The sequence below is a fragment of the Haplochromis burtoni genome, unplaced genomic scaffold (assembly GCF_018398535.1).
Source record: "Haplochromis burtoni strain Fernald_Lab_line unplaced genomic scaffold, NCSU_Asbu1 Contig_341, whole genome shotgun sequence".
In the NCBI taxonomy this organism is placed as follows: Eukaryota; Metazoa; Chordata; class Actinopteri; order Cichliformes; family Cichlidae; genus Haplochromis; species Haplochromis burtoni.
In genome coordinates, this window is record NW_024582702.1 from 297,204 (window position 1) to 323,061 (window position 25,858).

The 25,858-nt window shown below is 43.1% G+C and overlaps 1 protein-coding gene across 1 annotated transcript; it reads left to right on the top strand.

The window, feature by feature from the left end:
* niban2b (niban apoptosis regulator 2b) lies at positions 1 to 25,858 on the top strand. Its single transcript, XM_042228666.1, has 14 exons — positions 1 to 323; positions 10,773 to 10,903; positions 11,139 to 11,267; positions 11,356 to 11,461; positions 12,268 to 12,435; positions 15,098 to 15,213; positions 15,881 to 15,985; positions 17,635 to 17,797; positions 19,851 to 20,038; positions 20,163 to 20,318; positions 21,482 to 21,595; positions 22,703 to 22,810; positions 22,954 to 23,065; positions 23,674 to 25,858. The coding sequence occupies exons 1-14, from the start codon at positions 269 to 271 to the stop codon at positions 24,309 to 24,311; spliced, it is 2,289 nt and encodes a 762-aa protein (XP_042084600.1). The 5' UTR covers positions 1 to 268; the 3' UTR covers positions 24,312 to 25,858.

Sequence of the window (25,858 nt, forward strand, 5' to 3'; positions counted from 1 at the left end):
GTAACGTGGCTGCACGGCAGAAGTTCTCCTCCTACTTAGGAGGGTGTGTCTGTCCGAGAGAAAAACGCACAGTTCTTACACAGTTTGAACTTCCTTTCGACAGCTTCGACTTGAGTGTTTGGTACCACCCGTTATTACTGACGCTGCAGTCATTTCATGAGCGGACAGGGCTGCTGTGGCAGGAGACACGTCTCTATAGACTTTATTGTTTGTCTTAAAAAGTAGTTGTCGGTCTGACGCAGCGTTCGCGTGGGACGCTTCACTGATCATGGGGGATGTGATTTCTAGTCACCTGGATGAAGGCAAGCGGGAGATTATCACAGGTAAGGAGCGCCGCGGGTGATTAGTTTGATGAGTGCTGGTTTGGCGTGTTTTCCATTTTGCCACAGTGTCAGCGTGAGTCCAGCACCTCTTTGTTTACTAACTAAACGGGCTTTTTATCTGCTTCGTTGATAAACCACAAATATCCACGTAGCGCGTTGGACACCGCACCGCTCTCTTCCCTTAGCTGGACCAAACAGCTCTGTCTAGGGTTCGGGTTTGTTCTTTGTCGTACTGAAGCGCTTCCACGACACCAAAAGAGAAGGAAAAACTGTGGAAACGTAATAGGAAATGATGTGACCCGTTAAAGTTTGTTACAAATGGGGAGTGCAGCAGATAAAGTTCTGCTGATCGTTAGTGGCCCTGTCTCGGACATGTCACAGCCTATCAGGTTTTCTCTAATCCTTGCTGTCGAGTCTGAAGCGAATAAGCTTAGCTGCTGACATTTTTCAGCAGCACACTCGTGTACAGTATCTATTGGACCGAAGTGTCACAGTACTCGTGCCTGGTCCACACAGATATAAAAGGCATCACTGATGACCTCCTGATGTTCCACTCATCTTCTGCCCGAGACTGGACGGAAGGTCCCGTTGGACTCTGACTTTGCAGTTTGTGTGTTAGGAGTGGAAAGTTCAGGTTTAGCAATTCCTTATTTTTGGCTTGTTTCACCTCAGTTCTCTTTATTTGTGAGGATTACAGCTGACAGAAGAATCCACAAGTATGTTGTAACTTTTGGTGGTGGTGGTGGGTGGGGTGTTGTTACAATTTCTCCTGAACTGGGCCAAATTTCAGGAACTTAAGTGACTTTTATTACACTCACAAAAAGTGTTCATGTTACTGTTTCATTGCTTAGTTGTTGGGATGTTTAATTTTCAAAACAACTGACACACATAATTTTGTAGGGTTAGTCCTGACCAGTCCTGACCTGATAGACCAGTGACCTGTACGGGGTTTGGGTTTCTAGGCTCTTTATCTTTTTTTCCATTTAGAAAATGAAGCAACGTACATAAAATAAAGAAGACCGCACATGAAGGTAGATATTTGGGCTCAGTTTTCTAGTACTGATTAAAATAGACATGAAACACATCATGTATAATGACTAATTGACGTCATGGAGCCCTACATAGATGTAACTCTGTCTGTGAAGCTCGATTTAAGCGCGTGCTTAAAGTTTTAGAAACGTGTTTAGCGCCATCTCCTGTCAGTACAGAACATTACATCTAAGTAACGTTTGGTTGGCTGGTTGGTTGCTGCTGATAGACTTTAATTAGTTGATATAAACTAATAACTGAACCAATATAATGAGACTTAAACTAAAAATCCATTAAAGGGTTTCACTTTGTACTGACTTTGGCTGCAACAGTGACATTGATGTTCAAATGAAGGATGCACTGTTCACGTTCAGTCTCAGGTGAGCGTCTGTTCCTGTCACCACAATTTAAACCTTTACTGGGAAAAAGCTGGTGGGAGTCTTTCATCAAAGCACCAACAAACTCTGACATGAAGAAAAACAAACTTTGTCGCTGCTCCAACCAGTAATCCTCCAGAAGTATTTAAATATGCAGATGAACTGTTAACCTAGTCTGATACATGTTTCAATTATATCGTTTGCTGAAGATATTTTACATCGAAGCATACCTGCAGCAAACAGGGGTGCAACTAAAGGGGGCGTGGGGTGTACTAGACCATATTTATTTCAAGGTTGTCGTTACATTTTTCAGATTGAAGGAGAAATAATATAAAGTCTTAATTAAATTGCTTTGCTATTTAAAAATATAGAAGACAGAGTCAAGGCACATTCCTTATACATCTTATTTAGCTGAGTTTGACTTGAGATGTTTACTTTAAAAACATTGAATTTCAGTTTGACATATAAATCAAAGGAATGAGTTGTTTTTGTTTTTCTGACAGATTAAAGTTAAACTTTTAAACACTGACGTGAAAAAAGTGTGGCGCCTCTTCCTTGGACTGTCTTGGGGGGTTTTTTGTTTCCTCCCCGTTGCGCACACACAAACTATTTTCCCTGCAGACGTACTGATGGGATTCCTGATCGGTAAACTGTTTACAGCATCACAGACCAGGAAAACGTGGAGTTTCTGACTCCAGCATGTGGGTGAACCACTTGTCAGCTAACTCAAACAGGCCCTTCTCCACACTTTTCTCATTTCTAAAGTGCTTTACAAACCTGAATGTTACAGCCAACAGGGGGATTTTCCCGTATCAGTGCAACTAGCTACACAACAACAACACTTACTGGTTAAGAGAGAGTGAAAGTGGACAGTATGTCCTTGGTCTTAATATGAAAATGTTGCAGCACAGTAAGCCCCTTACATGAATCTTCAATTTTCCTTCCGCTGAGCTATTGGGTCGGTTACATTAGTTTATGTTACCTAACTGATAATGACCGAAACCAACCAACCCAGTGATGTAACACTGTGTACTGGAAGAAGATGGCGCTGAACAGATTTAATACATTTTAACTTTGAGCACTGTAAAATCCAGCTTCACAGTTTTTGTGTGTGTGAAGAAAATTTGAGTAATACTAGACTTGGATTTGGCTATAATACAAATAGAATCTACAGAGAATGGAGGAAGTTGAAATGTGGGATGAACATCATTGGTATAGACCTACAAACATTCAGTGACCTTTCTATTTTACACTGACCTCCACGCTTGATTTCTGCTTAAAGTTTAGAGGGATTACCTAACGCTCAGGAAACGTAGTGAATGCCATGATTGAGGCTAAAGATAATTTTTTCCTTCACTGTCATTACATCTCAGAGTAGCACGTACACGTATCAGATGTGGAATTTGAGGAATGCATGAAAAACACGTTTCTGTGTGGCTGGATGGAAACTTTAGCACACTGAGAAGCTGAGTCCTGTTATTGAAAACTCAGCGTGGCCTCTGATACCACACGGTTTAAAAGCAAGACTGGATTAGTAACAGATTATTTACATTTATATTTTGGAGTGAGCATGCATGTAAAAACAAAGTCTGTGTGAATATGGCCAGTTATGTGTTTTGGGGTTTTTTTTGTGAGCAAAACACTGAAACGGACTGTAACAATTAGAGAAATTAAACTCATCAGTTAGTGTCCTGGTTGCCTCTTTGTTTTAACATTTAGTCAGGATGCATGAAGATACTGACTGTTATTATTGGGCATTGAGTTGTCAGCACTTAATTGGTACTATGACATGTGAAAATGAGAATGTCATAGCTGCTAACAGACTGTAGTTAGAGAAAACTGAACTATTGTTGACTGAGTGGGTTGTCTGGGGTGGGTTATGGACACATGAAGAACCAGGCAGCAGGAGAATCATAGTTTCACTGAGCAGAGTCTCCAGATTATGGATTATCCCGCACCTCAGTTCATTGACTAAACCCAATCCTGGGCTTCTCTGTTATTGCCTTCCAACCTACTTCTGCATGGGCGAACCTTAATCTGGAAGTCCCGAGGTGAAAATGGGAGAAGCCCCCTAGGCTGGTGGAGAATGGCCGACCTAAGGTCCTGTGGGGCTTCCAGATACAGATGGCTAACCAACCGGACATTGTAGTGTTGGACAAGCAGAAGAAAACGGCCGTAGTGATGGATGTAGCGATAGTGAATGACAACAACATCAGGAAGAAGGAACACGAGAAGCTGGAGTAATACCAAGGGCTCAGAGAAGATGTGAAGGTGACGGTGGTCCCCGTGGTAATCGGAGCACTGGGTGCGGTGACTCCCAAGCTAGGCGAGTGGCTCCAGCAGATCCCGGGAATAACATCGGAGATCTCTGTCCAGAAGAGCGCAGTCCTGGGAACAGCTAAGATACTGCGCAGGCCTCTGGTAGAGGACCCGAGCTTGATAAACCGCCCGCAGGGGCGAGAAGGGGACATTTTTTAAATATTTACACATATATGTATGTCAAAGTGAGTTTGAGAGAGAGCGCAAACGTTCATTTTCACTTCACTTGTGAAAACTCTAACTGTACCGGTCAGTATCTTCACTGAAGATAAAATGAGTTTAAAACCAAGAAGACTGAAGAATGGACACTATTGGTTGGGTTTATTTGCTCCAGTTGTCACAGTCAGTGTTTCAGTGTTTTGCTTAATGAAGACTTTGTTTTTACACGGATGAATGTAGAGCTTTACTTGGTCTATGAGTGAGTGAAACAGGAAATCCCCCCCCCCTCCCTCCCCTTGTCCCTGGCTCTGTGAAATCTCTAACCTCTGACCTGTATCTTCCTGTTGCCTGGTGACATGTGGTCCTCTCACCTTCAGCAAATACCCAACTGATCGCACAGGTGATTGTTTTAAACAGGTCTGATAAAATGAGAAATACTTATTTCAAAGTTAACTTCTCCTCAATAGAAATATATGACATGGCCAGTAAGAAGTCGACAGAACTCCTTCTATCCATGTTTTGACAGACGCCAACAAAATTATGACATTTAAAGCAGCAATGAAAGGCCCTCGCACCCTGGGAACAGCCAGCGTGCTGCAGGGTGAGTCACACAGTCACACGGCTGATTCAGTGTCACATCACTTCCTCACTGACTGCTCTTTGAGTGCTTGGAGCAGAAAAGCGCTAACATAAGAGACGGTCTGTTTACAACTGACCATTTACCTTCTGTGCCCACTAGGTGGCAATATAGAATACCCACTAACTATATGACATACTGATACATATCGAGTGGAACCATCAATTAAAATGTTGCATAGATTGGATCATGATTAGAACCTTTTTGACAGTAGGTGGAACTATAAACACGACCTAATATGGGCACATAGATATCTCCAGTCTCTGTCTTCCATCAGGAATTTGGGAGTCTGGGAGAGATTCCCAAAAGTTGAATCTGGACGTAACATTTTCTCAGTTGACATATACAAGTGACTTCTTGGATGAGTGATGAAAAGTTTCTCCCCATGAAAATGCTACATCCAGATGAACGGACTTGACTTTTTTGAGCTTTTCTTAACTGGATGATTCAGCGTGCCACTGGGGCAGATTGAACAATGTTCAGTTGAGATGTGCGATATCTTCTCCTGTGGCGAATTATTTCACGAAAATTCAAAAGCTTCACAATTTAACATCACCAAGGTCTTTAGACTGTACTCATCAAAGATCATGCTGATCTGATGAAGTCCCGGGGACTCTGTCAAAATTATACTTTAAATTCAAAATAGCTGCCTTTCTTCTGGGTTTGGCGTTTAGCTCCAAGAGATGTTTTGTACATCTTGAGACATCACAGAAGCTGCAAGATTTCACAGTTGAAACGTAGAGCCATTTTGTAATATTCAATGACCAGAGCCATACAACCTGAGAGCCTTTAACACGCTGCACGTTTCTGCCAAATTTCATGACTTTTCCAGCTTCCCAAACCCCTCAAACTGCTTCCTGTTTCATGGCGAATCCCCAGCCACCAGAGCACGCCAGCATCATCAAGTTCTGATGTGTATTCAGCTTCTGAGGTGGACGTGCCCAACCTGGAAGGAGCAGTAGGTGACAGCTTCCTGTCGTCACCATGTGGTGCTTCATCTGTTCATGGCCGGATTCCCATCACACCGGAGAATGTTGGGAGGATCGGACAATGTGTCTTTGAGTTACAGCTGTTTCCTGCTTACTGGCAAAGTTTCTCCAGTAAGCACGCCAATAAATCGCCATTCTGCCCGGGTCACGCCCTTTGGCCAAAGGTTTTGAACATAAAGTGAGACATTCTCTTGGAGGCTTTTTTGACCACATTTTAGGCTGTTCATCCCAACCACCTTAAAACTGTTCCTTAACATGTAAAAAGACTTTGCTGTTGCCATCAGGTGCTACTGTGATGTCAAATACTGCAGTTCGATGTGTTCAGGGATGGACCCTATCACACTTTTGGTTCAAATTGGACAATAAATGTGTTAGGGATGCAACCATTCAACTAATTTAATTGACACAAATTCTTTGCTTGGACGCTTTGTGTACTGCAGCGGTCTATAGTGCGCCATTGTCACCATGGAAACGCGAGCGATTCACCCTCGTTTGTGACTAAACTAGACCTGCAGTACAAACGTATTCAACAGTCACGTGTAAAAGTCTGACAGGCTGAGCTCAGGTGGAGCTTTTTCCAAAAGCTTTCATAACATTTTTCAGATTGAAAGTGAAATAATATAAAATATTGTGTTAATTAAAGTGCGTTAATATTTAAAAATATAAAAATAAGCTTTTCATGAGTTGATAACAACAAACACGGGCTGGTAAAACGCTGAGCCAGTGACCTGAGGCTTGTTAGGTAACACATTATTATTATTAACCATCATAATTACTCGTTTTCAGCAGTACAAAGATGTTTCATCGGCGCTCAGGCCAACTTTAAAATGCTGATATTGTCGCTTTTCTTCATCGCAGGCTTACAGACACAAACGCCTCACTCGTTCACTCTCACACACAAACACTCATGAACACACACCAAACCAAAGCACTGCATGAACGCTTTCCGTCTCCTGTTAATGTCAGAAAGCCTTCCAAGAACACAGAGTAAAGGTACAGTTTCTGTAGTTTAGATCGCACACGGCTTCTTTTATTTGACTTTGACCTTTCACTGTATATGAGCGTATTTCGATATTTTTGTAGTTAAGAAAATGTTTTCCAGGTTTCCAGCTCAGCCAGGATATTTTCTTCATTCAACCAGCTGTTCTAAAAACTGCCTGAAAAGCCTCCAGCATGCTGCAGCAAGAAGCCCATCTGATTTCAAAGACTGTTCCAGTACCGTACTTGGTTCTCAGACTACGTGCTTAATTGTGGCTCCTGGGCTGTTTAAAAGTGGAGTGGAAGGCAGAGCCTTCAGCTTTGTTCTGTGGAACCAGCAAACAGACTCTGTGTCTGGGACGGCTGTCGCTCAGGGAGTAGAGCACGTCATTTTGTTATGGCCACTCCCCTTTTTGTATACTCAGTAGGGTTACCCCCTGCAGAGGTTCAGTGATGGTAGTTAATTTGATTGGCTTACACCATGGTAGAGGCGTCGGGATGGTTTAAATAGGCCTGTGCTCTCCCTCCGGGAGGGCATCTCCAGGGTTATGTTTGTTTTCCAGTTGCACTACTGGTAACGTATAGTTTTGGCTGGATCAGATGAACCTGAACCTTTAGTGATGATGAAGGGGCCTTTCTCGGATCATGTGACTCATGTGACTGCAGAAAATGATCTCTATGATACCAGAACAGAAACTTTGTAAAATGTGATTTAAAATAAAAATCTGTAAAGAACATAGAAAACAATGAAATGCAAAACTGTTTGTTTTTGGTTTTTTAAGGGGGGAGTGAGATGATCATTCATTGTTAATCGTCTCAAAGTACTTGCTGCTTGTGTTTTCTGGGGCTTTCTGTGTAACATTTAAGGGTCTTTACACTCTAAATCTGCTGCGTGGAGGTCGCCAACTTTGGCCTATGAGCTTCATCCAAATTGTAAAGCAGCTTCCACTGGACTCTGGAGCAGTAGCGACATTTCTCTGGAGTGAGGAGTCTAACTTCTCCGTCTGGCAACTTGATGGACGAGTCTAGGTTTAGCGGTTGCCGGGGGAACAGTACTTGTCTAACTGCACTGTGCCAAGTGTAACGTTTGGAGGGGGGCTGTTTGTGAGGAGTTGCTGCTTAGTTTCACTGAAAGGAACTTGTAACGCTGCAGCATAGCAAAACATTTTAAACCGTTTCATGCTCCCAGTGGAACTAGTTTGATGATGGGCCCTTTCTGTTCCAACATGGCTGTGCGCTGGTGCACAAACTCCATGACGATATGAGTGACTTTGGTGTGGATTCTTAACCCAGTAGAAAACCTTTGGAATAAGTTGGGTCAGAGATTGCCAACCAGGCGTTCTCATCAAACAAGAGTGTCCAAGTTTGCAAATGTGCCTCGTGAAAGTTTATTCAAAATTCCCGTATTCGCACTTCTAAACCTTGAGGAAAGTTATACGGTTCAAATTCCTTGAGCCCCTGCTGATTCTGCAAGTTTGTCCAATAACAAAGAAATGTTCAGTTCATAGTTTCAATGGTGGGTTTATTTGAACCGTGAGAGACGGAACCATAACAAAAAACGCACTTCAATTTACACATTAATTTGCATTTTAATGAAGGAAATAAGTATTTGACCCCTTTGAAAACGTGCTTTAGTACTAGGTGCCAACAAAGGTTTTGCCAATACCAGAGGTCAGACTAGTCTTGTAGTTGGCCAAAGGTTTTGCACACATCTCAGGGTGGATTTTGTCCCACTCCTCTCTGCAGATCTCCAAGTCATTAATGATTTCACTGAGTCAGAACATTAACGCTATCTGAATGTGCCCAGCACTGCAAGTATGCCGTCATAGATCAGGTTTTGTATATTAAATATTTCTTCCCAGAAACTCGCGCGAGCAGGACCAGAAAAGGTGGCCGACGGTTCCTTCCTTTCTTTGTATTTATCACACAATGAAGACGTAGACAGAAAAATACTGTCCAGCTTTGTGTTAGAGAAATACAAACAACGAGTGACTTTGTAAATGCGTTTAAGATAAGGATGTGGCATTAGTCGTTTTAGGTTTGGTCATCGCTGGCGTCCTGCGTGTGTCTTTCTGGTGTTGATGGGAGCTCATCACTGTCAGTGTACAGTGATGAGCTTATTTATGCACACCAGTGTAAAGCAGTGCTCTCATTATTTACAGGCAGTAAATCATTTTCCTTGTCAGAGGTACTCTCTTCAATCGTGATAGGATTGTCGTGTCTTGCATGACATGACGTTGGTGCTGGTGGTCCATTCATCTGGGACTGATTCAGCCATGTCATCTGTAACTCCTGCAGTATCTGTCCAGCCGCCGCCGCAGTCATTGATATTCATAGTTTATGTGAAAAACAGTGACACAGATGTTTACAGCAACCGTTGCAGTTTTGACTGCAGCTACAACTTCAATATGTTACTTAAATTCAATGTTATTCATATAATGCCAACAGTCAAAGCCTCTTGGCTGCTCTGCATTGTGACATTAGCTATGACTCCTAACCACTCCAGGGTATAAATGGTTTGTGTTAACCCTTCTAGGGCTGCAATACATTGAGAATTTTGAATAATTCAATAATAAAAAAGTCTTGACGCAGTGTTTACTTCTATGCTTCCTTTAATGCACAGCTTTGCAGCGCGCCGATATGTTAGACCAGAGTGTTGCATCCACTGAAAACAGACCTGCAATACAAGCAGCATCTGAATAAAAGGTGACGGCGTTAAGCCCACACAGCCCCCAGTTTCAAACAGAAAGGCAGCAGCGGTGAAGACGCTGCACAGTTTTAACGTGAGACTGGAATCTGGGCCGCATGTGTGTGTAAAATGAGTTGGACACCCCAAAATTCAGATGTTTAGCCATTCACACTGGTCCAGCCCAGTTTATCTGCCCCCACCCAGGTGGGGACGGTGATTCAGGCTTGTGGGTGGGAGTTGGGGTGGTGGCTGGGACGGATGGATGGCAGAATGAGAGGTGAATGAATACATATAGTATGTGAATAATTATTTATTATCTGAAAGAGTTTGTATACATGTAAAAGTTTCTTCTTTGGTTTGGTGCTGCTTTCTTCAGATGTTTTGTTTTTGGCCGTTCCAGATGCTCACCTGAGGCAGGTCGAGTATAAAAGGAGGCCAGTCGCCTTCAGCGGGCTGAATTCCTGTTCCAGTAATAAAGGCCAGAGGATGAGTTTAATTCAGCCTCAGGCCGCTTTGTTTGAACCTGACAGTGAGACCATCTGTGTGACTGATCATACAACAGAAGCGTGGGCTTCATTTACCTGTGTGTGTGGAAATGTTCTCATCATGTGCAAAAAAAAAAATCCATTTCACCGTTAGACTCATGACACGTGCATGTCGGCCAGTTTGTTCTTACCACTGTGCACATGTTAGTCAGTTTGCCTCCAAATCCACAGGCTTGTGCTTACATCTTGTAGTCTTACTATCTGCATACCGCCACGCCCCAATTTCTCTATATAAGGAAACGAGGTTAGCTGGAGAGAAAGCTGTGACTGTTTTTAAAGAAGGCAGCACCAGTAAGGCAAGAACGCAGGAACAACTCGGCCTGAAGAAACTAACAAGGTCCAGAAGGAAGACAGGAATGGTTCCACTGTCTGTGGGCCGGGCCAAGACATTAGGCTGAGCAGTAAGATCCAGGCTGTGTGCGATAAGACAGGCCTCTTTGTCATTTCATTTTCTTTAGATGTTGGTCAATTTTAAAGAAAATGTCATTTTAATCCTGAGCTTCTGGTTAGATTATGATAATTTGGTAAACTGCTTTGCTGTAAATAAGAACCAAAGGGAAATAAGTGTCGTTGTTAACAGTAGAGCTTGTAAAGAAAGACAGGCCCTTATAATTTGTTTTGTAACCCAAATTCAGTTTTTTTCTTTTCTTTCATCATGAAACATTTGCGCAGATTTAATTGTATCGTGTGTGTGTGTGTGTGTGTGTTTGTGTGTTTGTGTTTGCAGCTCGGACCGGAAAGGTGATTGCTGAGTTTGGGCGTTTGTATGAGCAGCAGTACGCGGTAGCTCTGTTCAACAAAGTTCGCTTTGACGTAGAGGGAGGAGGAACCCTGCAACCTCAGCTGCTTCACCGCAAGGTACAAAATCCTCTCTGAAAGCTCTGCTTTTATTCCAAACACCAGCGAGTGATCGTTGCAGTAAGGATGTCTCACGTGGCTCATTGTTTTGAGTGTCACACCGATGCTGCTCACAGATTAGCGAGCTATGTCTGTTAATCATTTGGATTATGACCATAGTGAGTCCTCTTGGCTCTGAATGGACAGAGAGAGACTTTAATGACTCAAAGGTTTCTCTTCGGTTTCGGTGTCACAGATTCCTCTGGAGAACAAGGCCATTTTTTCAGGCTCCCTCTTCCAGTACTTGGAGGAAAACAAGAAATGGAGGAACCACTTCCTTTCCATCCCAGACTCCCATGACGTCAAGTACTACGACAGCAAGGCGGTGAGACGGGTGCAGTGTTCTCTGTACATGAGCAAGTTTTACTCACTGTCTAATACATCGACTCTGTTCTTCCTTGGCTTCACCACAGTCCCATGACAGACTCCTCCATCCCAAAGGAACCATCAACTGTGCCGGGTATAAAGTCCTGACATCTATGGAGCAATACCTGAATCTGATCAGCAACAGCTTGCCAGGTGAGGAGCGGGTAGGTAAGGAGAGTGTACTTATTACAGTAGGAAGGGGAAAACTCGAATCCACAGGAAACTCAGTTCATCAAATGCAATGATTTATTGTGGCAACTTAAGACATGCAGTCAGTGGGGTCAGCTTAACTGGTCACTGTGAACGTGTGACTGTGAGAGCCTGTCCAGGGTGTACCCTGCCTCTATGGTAGATATAAGCTGCCCGATCCTGACCCCTGTTGTTCAGTAAAGACCACAGCGGGGTGAAGCTGGGGTGGATAGTGTGCATCCAACAACAGGTTCCAGGACTTCAGCCTTACTGGTTGAATGTTGTTGCTGAAGGCACTGAGCTCTCTCTGTGGTGAAGCAGACCAACATTTCTCTTAGCTGTTAGTTGAGAGCTGCCATTGTCTAAATACTATATAAACCTTTTTCTAGCTGTAAAAGGCTGATGGGGTAAAGCACACGCAAATTTGTTAATGAGGAAACTGGAGAGCGAGGATGCAGGAGTTTAATTCAATTCAATTCAATTCAATTTTATTTATATAGCGCCAAATCACAACAAAAGTCGCCTCAAGACGCTTTAACACTGAGACTGCAGATGTGTCTTCTTGGAGGCTGGGGGGGTCGCACTGGCAGCCACGGTGTTTCTGAATGTTGCTGTACTCAAGAAAAGGAAATGTTGACTGCAAATTCAGAAATGTTTGCACACCATCAGTGAGCACGGACAACATGAAGTCTTTTTGTTACCCTTTAACTCTACAGAGAAACTTCAGTGAGGTTTTCAGTGTATTATTAATGCAACGGTTTTTTTTTTAGGTGTTAAAGCCAAGGTGGGAAGTTCCCCCTTTCTAAAGTGTGCCACTCCGTACCCTCTGATAATGTGGCACCCTTATGCCCGCCACTACTATTTCTGTGTGACGACAGAGAAAGAGCAGCAGAAGTGGTATATGGTACTCCAAGACTGTGTCAGACACTCCAACAATGGTGAGTCATGCTAATGTAATGATAGAATAACCCTTTATTGTCATTGTGTGTGTACAACGAAACGGTGGGTGCTCCACAGCAGCTGTGCGTGGTGTAAAACTATAATAGTAGGACAGAGAGAATGAATAACAAACTAGAGGAATCTATGCAAAGCAGGAGGAAGGCACACGTTAGACAGGCTGCAAACGAAGAGCTGCTACTTTCAGTTTCATTCATGTTTGTCAGAGCTCTGGATTCTTCTCTGTGCTGTAAACAAAAACTAGATCTGCACGTTGCTTTTCTGTCTTCTGCGCTCCTGCTCTCTTTTCCTTCTCTGCTTTACTGACTGTTAAGTCTGTTGCTGTGATTGAGACTTGCCAATAAAGATGTCAGCCCCTGACCGGAGCTATAGCAGTAACTACATACGGGCCATAAAGTCCCAGATAGTCTGACTACAGTGAACGAAATGAAGTTGTTTTCATTAAATACCCTGTGACACAAGCCTTTGTCTCCACACACACACACACACACACACACACACACACACACACACACACAAAACCACAAGTACAGTTTGTCTTGTAATGCACATCTAATTGACGTCGTGCTTACAACCATCAGAAGTGAAACTAAAACAAATATCCTGAGATCATTTAAATTTAACACTAAATGTGATTCAGAACATTTTTGCTTTTGTCTGTAATTTTTTGACATTTTATTTATAAATAAATAAATAACAGTGCCAAATCACTACAACAGTTGCCTGAAGGCAGTTTATATTGTAAGGTCAAGACTACAATACAACAGCACGATCGGATCTGCACTCTGGGAAGGACAAACGTTTGACAGCGATCACAGCAGGGGGCGTCTGTCTCCTGAGTCTGAGGAAGCTGAAGGCTCTGCCTCTCTTTGCACTTTTAAGCACCATAGGTGCCACAAGTAAACCAGCAGCCCGACAGTACAGTGCTCTGCTGGGATAATACACTTCTATGATAAGGTTTTTGTTTTGTTTTGTCTTTTCAGAATAATCTGCTCTCTTTCTAGTCCCTGTCAGGACTCTTGCTGCAGCATTTTGGATCAGTTGAAGGCTTTTCAGGGAGTTTTTAGGACTTCCTGATAATAATGAATCACAGTCGTGCAGCCTGGAAGTAATAAATGCATGAACTAGTTTTTCAGCGTCACTCTGAGACAGGATATTTCTAACTTTAGAGACAGATATGCAGACTGAAGGGCAAACAGGACTCCACGAACCCTCAGTCTCACTGGAGGCCAAAGTAAGACCATGCAGAGTGAGAATCTGGATAGATGCTGCATTTCTACGAGTTTGAAGGCCAAGTACAAGAACCTGTGTTTCATCTGAGTTTAGAGCAGGGGTGGCTCAGAGGCCACATTGACTTTTAAAATGTGACGGGCCAGCACCAGATGCATGCATATCAAACATAAACATTAAGATCACACTTTTTTGTCAGTGAATCAGAATCTCCGGTTAGTTTTGTTGTGGCAAGAACAGATCTGAGGTGTTCATCACTCAGCTGGGATCTGTGGGTGCTGCTTTGCCTGTTCACACACATACGTGGAGCCAAACAACACCAGCATCCTCTGTGACATCATCTGAATGCTTGGTCCCCTCACTCTAAAGTGCATTTTACAACTGGCTTCACTGTGTGATCGAGGTGCAGCACAGACTTGCACAGGGCTTCCTGGTGGGTTATGCAGTGTAAAAAACCAACCTCTGCTCAGGGTTGTCCTCTTTCAACCTGCCCTGGATTCTTCTGAGCAGCCCGACTTTTGTTCCAGTCAGATTTGGCGATCCATCTGTGGTGGCCTGACGAGTGTACTCTGAGGTAGCTTGTACCTCTTGATGACCTCTGCCGCGTGTCATACAAGTCCTCTCCCCACGTTTTCCTCTTTATGGATTGCATGGCCAAAAACTCCTCTGTTATCTTAAAATTAAAAATGAATCCCTGTGATACAAATTAAAAGCTGAGCGGTGTCCTTACACAACTAACCTCTAATTACATGGCAAAACAATTACCTTACCAAGGTACATACATTAGTTTTAATTATGTAGTAAAACTAACTTGCAGATATATCCTAGATGTTGTTCAGACAGAGTTATGAAATCTGATCATTTTTACTCACATTTCTCGTGTAAAACACTGAATATGAAGCCAACAAAATTCATTCATTGTAAAAAGTCATCTGGGCTCCTGCACCCGACCGACCCCCAGTTTAATAAGTCATCTGTTCATTCACCAGCTCGCAGTGTTTTCTTCAGCAGGATAAAATGATGACACTGTTTGTGTGTTATGTGTTTAAACTGCAGCTTGATTGGTTGGTGGAGGCGATCAACTAAAAACAGTTAACTGTAATTTATCCATCCATTAGTTTATATTTACATTCAAATGAAGCGTGGATGATTGTAGGAGTTGTGTGATTGATGATCAAAGTATAAAAAAGTCAAATTAATTGTGGTGAAACAGATTTGTTCCACTTTTGTTCTTGTTTGAAATCGCCTGGTACCATCTGAAGGAGAGAAAACTCGATTATTTGAAAGAGTCTCCTTAATCTCACGATGCTGCATTCTGTCATCAGCCCTGCTTTCCCTCCTGTTTTACCTTCATCATAGAAGACCTGCAGTTATCAGTTAAAAGTTCACTGACGGCTGCTTCTTCAATTCCAGGTTTGTCAGATGAGAAAAAAGTTCAGACACCAGCCTTCACTAATGCAGTGCGACTCTACCGTCAAGCTCAAGGCCAGTATGGCACCTGGGAAATGATGTGTGGTGCACCGTCACAGGTAGCGTTGGCAGAAATGTTCTTCTGTGGCCTCAATCGGACTTTGAGGGGGGGGGGGGTTGGAAGCTGGGATGAATCAGGTGCTGTGTCATAAAATGTAACATGGTGCATATAAACTTGATGTCCTCCCTCAACCTGATTTTTCATTGAATTGCGACACGAGGTTGTTCAAAGTTTTCACCAAACACCTCTGATGGTCAGAAGATTAAATGCTTTCTGCACATGTTGCATCGTAGTCGGGCCCTGCTGTGCATGCTTCAGTGCTGAACAGGTTTTTCTAGATGCTTCTTCAAACCCAAATCACATTTATGTCATTTAAATTAAGTTATTGTCTAATGATGTGTTTTTAAATCATTCTGTTTGTCTGATTATGCTTTAAAAAGGCGCCCACAAATAAAATGTCTTATTATTAATTATGTGATAACAGACTTAGTTTGATGGAAGCATAACCACCTTACGTTGTCTTCTGTGGAAGAAAACTTAATTGCACACGCTGTAGTTCATCTCACATGGCCTGTGTGAGTCCCTCTGTTATGTTCTGCTTCCTTACATGTGGCAACATGGAAAACGTACAGAGAGAGGTTACCATGACGATCACACGAGCGACTGTAAAAGTGCAGAGTGCTCGTGGTCCTCTTATTTGTATGTGGGAATCGTTTTCCTTGTAGATCTTGTCTAACCTGGTGATGGAGGGCCTCCTCTCTGAGCTGAGAGACCTCATCTCCCCCCGCCTCAAAGGCAAACTCCATGAGAGACAAAGGAACTGGATACTGGTGAGAAACTACTCTGGGATTATTAGACTCAGTCTTTAGCAAAATAAGTGTTAACCTGCAAGTTTGGTGGATACTGCACCAGTGATTGGGGGACTTGTAAATGTTGACATCACCTGTTTGAAATGCTCCTTGTTCTTCTGGAACTTTTCAGGGTCTTTTTAGCACTTTTGTTTCAAACATGGTGCTATTTTGCCAGAATAACAGGAACTTTAATGACAAAGGTGTTGTGTGATTCATTCAGATGTACACTACCAGTCAAAAGTTTTAGAGCACCCCAATTTGTCCAGTTTGTCATTGAAAGTTATGCAGTTGATTGTCTGATTGCACTCTGAAATAAACAATAGCGTAGTACAAATAAGCACGTGGAGTTAAAAAAAGAAATCATTGAATCAGTTTATAGACTAAAATGTATTCTAACCTTTGACTCACCAAAGTAGCACCTTTGGCAGATAGAGCAGCTGAACAAACCCGTGCCAGTCATACTACAATAGAAATCAAATATTCCCCATGAATGTGGACCTTGTAGCTGCTTTGCTTTCCCTCTTCTGTCCAGTTCAAACCAGCTGGATGGGCTTTAAGTCTGCAGACTGTGCTGCACGCTCCATGTTTCCAAGCTCACCATCTTGTTCTTTGTTCCTGAGGTAGTTCTGGCACAGCTTGGACTTACGTTTGGGTCGTTATCCTGCTGTAGGATGAACCCCTGACCATCTGCACACCAGAGGGTCCTGCATGGAGTGCTGTGGTAGCTGTTTTGGTTCAGGGAGCCTCTCACTCTGTACGAGTCACCGACCCTGGATCCAGCAAACAGCCCATCGCACTTCCTGCTCCATGTTTGACAGTTGATGCCGCACACTGTGGATCCGTCCTTTCACCTACTCGACAGCGCACAAAGATCCTGCGTGATGAGCCCAAGATTTCAAGCTTTGATTCATTAGTCCATCTTACCTTCGTCCAGTCTTCAGTAGTCCAGTGTTGATGTTTCATGGCCCAGACAGACCTGTTTGTCTTATTCTGACATCTTCTCAAAGGCTTTCTTGCTGCAGCTGACGAGCGTATGGCACCACAGTGTGTCCAGCACTGCTTCTATGCAGGCAGAGGGGGGAGTAATCCAGAAAGTTGGAACAGCTGCAGGAATTAGTAGCAGCAGCTTTCAAGGCTTGATCAACCTGCATTGCTGCAGAACAGATTTAACCTGTTAACCCTTGTTGTCCCTGAAAAAGGCTTTTTGTATAATTCTGAATTCTTTTTTTTTTACCTGGCACTTCACCCTCACCTTTGTACCATTTCAAGCTGTTCATTGGACTGAATGACTTGAATTGCAGTAAATAACTGGAAAGATTAGGGTGTTCTAACTTGTGACTGGTAGTGTATGTATAAGCTTGGAGCTTATTTTAGTAATGTGAGTGCAACAGAAAAAAAGCTGATCTACATTTCTTCAAAGGTCTGTAGTTCCACAGGACCTCTCCAGCAGGTACAGCCCAACTGCTTCCAAATTCACCTGTAAACTCAATAGTCTGTTACGCAGATATACTAATATATTCACTGCATGCATTTTCCAAACCATTTAGGCTACTATGTGACACTTAAACAGACGATGTACTGCACAGGTGTGAGTTTGGCAACATCAGCTGTGTGTTTTGTGTTTGTAGATCAGTGATGCTGTGTACAGCCTGGTGCAGGCGCAGTGCCAGACGCAGTATGAAGCAGTGTTGCAGAAGTGTGAGGCTAACCGCTCTTCTTTAGAGGCCTCCATACGAACAGACGTGGACCAGATCATCACATCCAAGGAACACGTGACCAACAAGATCAGAGGTTGGATAAGAGCAACACTTCTCCTCATTCAGATACTAGCAGCACATTTCTCAGAGCATTTTTCATCTTTGGTTAGTTACAAGCCCGTCATCGATAGAATACTCATGGAAGTAGAAGTCGTACCAATAACTGTAAATGTTAAAGCAGTGTTGTTCTAAATATCTACAGGGCTTAAAATTCTTACTGTGGGTTCAGTTTTAGCTGTAAATGTGGATTCATATCTTAATAGGAACGTTTATTGCTTGTTTCTAAAACTGCACCATGGCAAGAGTATCAGTGAGAATGCTTGTGTATAAACCTATGAAACCTATAGTTTACCTGCTTTGGAACAAAGGAATGATGATGCATCCATCCATGACATCTAGCTGAAGACATGCATCCATGCAGTTAGATTATTGGCTCTAAATGTAGCTGTGAGAGAGAGAGTAGCCAGAGAGACGTCCAGCAAGCACAAGGAAACCAGACAAACTAACAAAACGGCCAAATCAGCAACTAACTTACTGTTACATATATGTAAAAATACATAACGTGTGTGTGGAGATGGATGGAGATATGTAGATGTTACATTGTCTTGGTTTAAAAAAAATAAAAATATAGCAATATCTTACAGTTTGATATTTTAACTTCACTGTCGACCTGTGGAAAGCAGGGAGACGGTTTCAGAAGGTTTCAGCTGCAGATAGGAGACATTAAACCAAACAAAGTTACTGAAGGGTAACTTTTTAAATTGTATGATATCTAATCTACGTGTGCTTCTACTTGTTTCCAGCCAATTAACTCAGTTTAATTCAGCTTTATTTTTAATATCTCCAAATCACAACATTCACCTCAACAATCAGACAAAACCTCTGAGCAGCACTTTGGCAACAGTGGGAAGGAAAAACTCCCTTTTAACAGGAAGAAACCTCCAGCAGAACCAGGCTCAGGGAGGGGCGGGGCCATCTGCTGTGATTGGTTGGGGTGAGAGAAGGAAGACAGGATAAAGACATGCTGTGGAAGAGAGACAGAGGTTAATAACAGATATGATTTAGTGCAGAGAGGTCTGTTAACACATAGTGAGTGAGAAAGGTGACTGGAGAGGAAACACTCAGTGCATCATGGGAATCCCCGGCAGCCTACGTCTATTGCAGCATAACTAAGGGAGGATTCAGGGTCACCTGGTCCAGCCCTAACTATATGCTTTAGCAAAAAGGAAAGTTTGAAGCCTGATCTTGAAAGTAGAGATAGTGTCTGTCTCCTGAATCCAAACTGGAAGCTGGTTCCACAGAAGAGGGGCCTGAAAACTGAAGGCTCTGCCTCCCATTCTACTTTTAAATACTCTAGGAACAACAAGTAGGCCTGCAGAGCGAGAGCGAAGTGCTCTAATAGGGTGATATGGTACTACAAGGTCATTAAGATAAGATGGGGCCTGATTATTTAAGACCTTGTATGTGAGGAGCAGGATTTTGAATTCTGGATTTAACAGGAAGCCAAAACAGGAGAAATCTGCTCTCTCTTTCTAGTCCCTGTCAGGACTCTTGCTGCAGCATTTTGGATTAACTCTTTTAAATTTATTTTATTTCACCTTTATTTATGTTGGTAAACCTCATTGAGACACAGTCTCATTTTGAGCAGCAACCTGTTTTAAATATCCTCACAAAACTACAGCTTTATAAACATACTGTAGTCATTATAATTCATATAACAACTAATTAACTGGGGAAAAAAAAAAATAAAAGACAGTAACAATAAAACATGAACAGGAGCAGCCCTCATGCTTCCTCCGTTGTCCTTAGGATTTGTTTAAAACCCTTCAGTTCAGCGTTGTAAGAAAATGCCTTCTCCCCACGTTCTGTACGTACTGAAGTGACTGATAGAAGCTTGTGAGTGGAGGTGTTAGTTACTCTGTTTAGGTGACACACAGGAAGGTAGATGCACTGCTAGCAGACAAATTACTGATGTATAACTGAACAACTGGAGGCTTTATTTACAGGTTGTCACATTTCTAATCTGACATAACGATCCCAGACGTCTGCCTGAAACTGCAAGCCTGCTTTTCTCTCTTGTTTTGCAGCCGTGGTTCTTCCTAAAGCAGAGAAGCTGCTGAAGGTGAGCATTCAGCCCTACATCAGCTCCATCCTAGAGGCCCTGCTGGAGCCCACCAGCCGAGGGTTCTTCGAGGTCCGCGAGGTTTTCTTCCGAGAGCTGGTGGACATGAGCAAAAACGTCCTGAATGAGGGCACTAAGGAGATGGTGGCACAGGTGAGCACGTAGAGGAGGTCCTCCTGGAGAGGGGAATTCAGTAAAGGAGATGCTCCCTCTGCCTCCATTGAACTCAGAAACATTTAGTGACATTCAGTGCTTGTAATCTATTCCTCTTCCTCAGCACATGGAGAAGATCTCAATGCTTGCCTTCCATCCAGTGAAGATGTGCAGCTGCTATGAAAAGGTGATGCAGCTGAGTCTGGAAGGTCTGGATCAGAGATTTGACATCTCGAGCCCCTCGGTGTTCATCCAGAGGGTCCAGATCCTCATGAGAGAGGTGATGATCGCTTACTGGCAGCTGGCTTTTCAAAGCAGTGCAGCTTTAACATATTGCTGGAGGTCTAAGCGATGTATTGATTACAATCGTAATTTACTGTACGAATGGTTTTCTGATCAAATGTATTTTTAAAGATCTGCATTTTATTTGTTGAAAATTTCATTTTATTACATTTTCTAATGAAACAACACGTTACAAACGATATAAACGGAGGAGGTTACAATCAGCACTTACTGGTAAATAACATCACACACTTTGAAAAACAAACTCCCCGCTGTATTAGGAACTTGACCGTTCTCAGATCCCTGAATGTGTAACAAATACAGGCAACGTAAATCAAAATGAATATAGTGAAACAAATGATTCACCTTCACTGACCCCAGAACAGAGTGCAGTTGGAAGGAAAACAATGACTCGAGAAACAAGTAACACAAACTCATATCAGCTGACTTCCATGAAAAGGCGAATGCATTAGAATCACTGATGTGTGCTCTGAGAAGCTTAGAGAGAACACTAGCAGACACTAAAACATAAAACACCACAAAGAAATGCTCCCGTCTGGATTTAAACATCTCTTATGCAAATATCCTCCATTCCTGTGTATTAAATCACATACAAAGTACATTATGTTGTTGCCTTCATCTCTTAGAATTGAGATGTTCACTGATTGCTGTAAATTTGTCAGGATGAGATCAGAAAGTTTTATTTCTAAAGAGAATAGTTGAGTTATTATTGAATATGAAATACTTTGTGGTTTGTTAGTCTCACTGTCCGTGTTTGAACTCGAAACATTTCCTGCCTCCTTTTCTGAGGTCAACGTTACACTGCTTATGTCTGCTTTAATTTTGTGTGAGCATCTCTCTACTCTCAGTGTTGTAAGAATAAATTAAACTTGAATAGTTGCTGCTCAGTTTGCAGAGGAATTGAGTACGATGAACACAACAGGACTGCAGGAAGGCAGCACTTCTGAAAGTGTATTTGCTTAGGAGAAGGGGAAGTATGACTAGGTGGAGGCACATCATGGAGCATCAAGTTTTGGATCAGTTAATAGATCTTCTTTCATATCATATTTATGTGATAATTATCAAAGTCAAGCTATTATAAAATATACTGATACATTTGAATGCACTCGTGATAGTGTCCCCATCTGTGTCTGTTTACAGCAAATGGACAATGCTGTTTATACATTTGAGCAGATCCTTCACCAGAGTCTGGAGTCTCAGGGCGGTGAGGATCTCTGTAAGACTATCCAGCGCTGCCAGGACAGAGTTATCAAGGTAAAACACGTGATCAGTAAAAACCTGTTAGATCACCATTTTCTCCGAAACCAGAAACACATGGAAGAGGAGGACTGGGGTAGATTTGAAGGTTGGTGGTTGGATTCGCTCCACTTTACAACATCCATATAGAGTGTGAGCATATTAATCCATCCATCTTCTTCTGCTTATCCTGGGCCGGGCCCAGAACACCTCACCCAGGATCCATCCTTGTCAGATGACTGAACCACCTCAGCTGGCTCCTTTCGATGTGGAGCAGCAGCGGCTCTACTCTGAGCCCCTCCTGGATGGCTGAACTTCTCACCCTATCTCTAAGGGAGAGGCCAGCCACCCTTCGGAGGAAGCTCATTTCTGCCGCTTGTATCCGCGATCTCGTTCTTTCGGTCACTACCCACAGCTGGTGGCCATAGGTGAGGGTAGGGACGTAGATCGACCGCTCAGCTCTCTCTTCATAGACCGGTACAGTATCCACATCAGTGCAGCCGCAGCATCAATCCATCTGTCGATCTCCCGCTCCCTTCACCCATTACTCGTGTACAAGACTCCAAGATACTTGAACTCCTCCACTTTGGGGCAGGAACTCGTGGCCTGTTGAGCTATCAGGGTAGAAGTGCCTTAGTCAGGGAGGTCACCACGAACCTGATGGTCTCTCTGAGCTCCGTCGCTGCCCCGTGGAGAGAGAAGAACCATCCAGAAGGTCAACAGTTTCTGCTGCAAAAATGCTTCAGCAAGGGGGAGGAAGACTGGAGATGGAGCAATACTGGAAGAGCATATGGGAGAAGGACGCAACACATAACGGCAGTGCTCGGTGCCTATTGGGTCTAAGAGCAGACCACAGCAACCTCCCTGAACTGGGACCAGTAACCATCACAGTGGCAGACATCCAAGAAAGGGCCAACAACCTTCCTCTGTACCACATGGAAGCTCCTGTCAAAGCATTCACATCATAGCGTTGTGAATGCTTTCCACATATACTGCATTTGTTCAAAATGAAGTTACAGCTTATAGTTGCCATCTGACACACACACACACACACACACACACACACACACACACACACACACACACACAGTAAAGCTGTCCTTTTCCTTCTTTCCTGTGGTTCAGAAGTTTGACTATGACAGCAGCACAGTGAGGAAGTGTTTCTTCCGCGAGGCTCTCTTGCAGATCTTCATCCCCTACATTCTAAAGCAGCTCAACCCTTGCTTTGTATCTGTGAGTACATCACCTTCTCTCTTCCCCAGAACCTGGAAAATGAATAATGCACATTTAGCTTTTTGTTTCTGTAACAAAGAAAAGCATTGTGACTGGTTCATTGTTGTGTTTGTTCTTGGTTTCATTCTTCTTTGAAACACCAGGAGTTGCCACGCTTTGAGGAGCTCATCTTCGAGGACTTTTCCCACTTCATCCTGGTAGAAAACATCTTTGAAGAGGTTGTGCTGCAGTCAGTCATGAAGGACATTATAATGGGTCAGTCTTCTTTGGTGGTATATCTGTATCGATGAAGAAAGACCGAGTGAAAGCAGTCAGAACTGAGGGCGTTATTATACTACCAGGAGGCAACATTGCAGGCAGTGCAATGGGAACCATTAAGAGGAAAGCCTGCATCAGACAGGACATGATGAATGTTGAACAAGACAAAAAGGTTTCAAAGCAAAATATCCTGTCATCCAGAGAAAGCCAAAGCACACTCTGCAAGTATTCAAACGACACAGTTCCCCCAGAAAGGTCCTCGAGTCCAGACGGGTCATCCACTAATTCCTCTGATTCCTACATTTGGTACATTATGAAGAATCGGCCTTGAATTGTGCAACAGATCAAAGTGATGCAACACAGATGCTGGTATCAAATTCTAAAGAAGCATTTAGTGTTTAACAAACGTCTCCGTGTAGTGGTCACAGCTGCTTTCACTGTGATAAGATTCAGATTAAATATGATATAAAAGTGGCATCTTGGATCATTTAACCTGGGAGATCAGCATCATTCATATTGGTCCCCGCTGTACTCTGTGCACATAACATTAGTCATTGAACTTATTGTGAGAATCCACATTTGAACCCTTTTCTCTCTGTCTGCAGCTGTAAAGGAGGCGGCAGTCCAAAGGAGACACAATCTGTACAGGGACAGTATTGTTCTGAGCAACAGTGACCCCAACCTGCATCTGCTTGGAGATAATCCCTCCATCGACTGGGCGGGACAGTACGGAGGCGACCAGGAGGAGGTGGATGGGGCAGAGAATGATGCCGAGTACGATGGTGAGGTGGAAAGTGTGACGTCCCGGAAGAAGAAAAGAGTGAAGCAGGTGGTGTCCTTGATCCAGACGGACGGCACCGCTGTCCTGCCTAGCGAGTCGTGCCTGGAGGTGCCTGGTGTTGAAGACATACCAGAGGAAGATGGAGAGGGGCGGAAAGAGAATGGAGCTGGGGAGGAGAACTCTGAAAACAAACCTTTGTGTGACCACAATGGATTTGCAAGTCTCAAAGCCTCCACAGGAAAGCCAGAAGACGACAACGAACCCGAGGAGCAGCAGAAAGAGGAAGTCCAGGCGACCGAGTCTGCTGGAGAGGGAGAGGAAAGTCAGGTTGTGGCAGAAGAGCAGCCATCATCCAAGCAGGACGAGTCGGAGCTTTTACTCCTGCCTCCTGCTGCAGCAGCACAAAAGGAGTCTGAGAATCAGGAGACGAGCGTCGCTGCAGGAGCCCAGCGACTAAAGTGAATCCTGCCCGCTTCTTCTTGCTTTTCCCGTTTATACCAAGTTTAAGACACTAAATACCTTTTTTAACCACAACAACCCAAACTTTGTCTTCACCTGGTAGAAACATGAGCACCGTCTGTGTGCTGTGTATGTGACAAGCTGCAAGAGCGCCAGGATCGAGGTGCCTTCAAGAAGCTGGATGTTTTCTGTGGTTTGACCTTCAATCGGACTTTTCTAACTGCGTGATTCAAACTGTAAGCATTAAACTGTCACTGAGTGATGAGCAGCTTAAAGAACGTGCGACAAAAGAATGAATCCTGAGTGCAGACGATCGTGTCCATGTCAGCACGAGTTTGTTTTGTGGTGGTGGGAACGGCACCGTTTTACATCAGTAACAAGAAAGATTTTATTGACTGTAATTTTACATCATTTTCTATCATTTCCACACTTTTTCATTTTTAGATTGAAGTTTCTGAAGCAAATGATTTATTGGTAATAAATTATCGATCAAAAGTATATTTGTCATCGTTTCTGTTGCCACGTGCACACCAAGGTTAGGGAACTAAACAAAACTTACAACTTTAATGAGAATTTTATTTCAGTTAGTAAAATGTAAACAGTGAGAGGCGTACAGACTGCTCCTGGACAATAAGAAACACAAGCATCACCACACATAAGCTGTTCCAGGTGATCAGGACGTTTCTCACGTCCTTTCCACCAAAGAACTACATCACGGCAGGATGGAGGTGTCTCTGTGTACATGCATAGAATAAGGTGACAGGTAATGGGTGTGACTGTGTAACCCATATTTCTAATGACCTGAAGAACGTCCCTGTAGAGACGAGCAGAATGTCAACTGTTCGTTTCACAACAGAAAACTTTCTGTTCAACTTGGAAATGAGCAAAATCTGAGGCTATGATTTTCTTTAATATTTGACATTTAGGTGTTTTTACGGAGCAGTTCTGCGTCGTCCTCCATCCTTTGCTCTGGTTTGAATCTCTGTTACTCATCTATTGATCACACAAATGTTCCACGTCTTCTTTTTGTGTGTTACACTTATTATAAACACATCCCCGCGTCACTGTTGGTAGAAAACTAAAGAATTGAAACTGTATTTGTCTTTGCAGTTTGCACTTTCTGAACAATATTCCCTGGATTCAAATCAACTGTGGAGAATCTTTTACTGCATAAAGTGTTTTTAAACTGTAGATTTTATGAGGTTGACTTGAACAACCCTCTGTGCACTGTTCCACTGTGTGCTGTATTTCACTTTTTAAACTCTGAGCACAAATAAACTGAGGACTTTTTTTCTCCAGTATTTTTCCTTATGTGCCATTCTTATACTTGGTTGCAGTGAAGTTGCATGAGTATTTCTAAAAATGTTTTAATCTAGTATTAGCATATTTGCAGAAGAATCTGAACAGTTCCTCTGACACTGCTGTAAATCCAGAGTTGCTCCTTGACCTTTGTAGTCAGACGTTACTTGTTCCCGTCTGTGAGCTGCAGAGCGAGCTCACTGACCTGGTGCTGGGCGGGTTCATGGGCTCGCGTAGAAACAATCCACTAT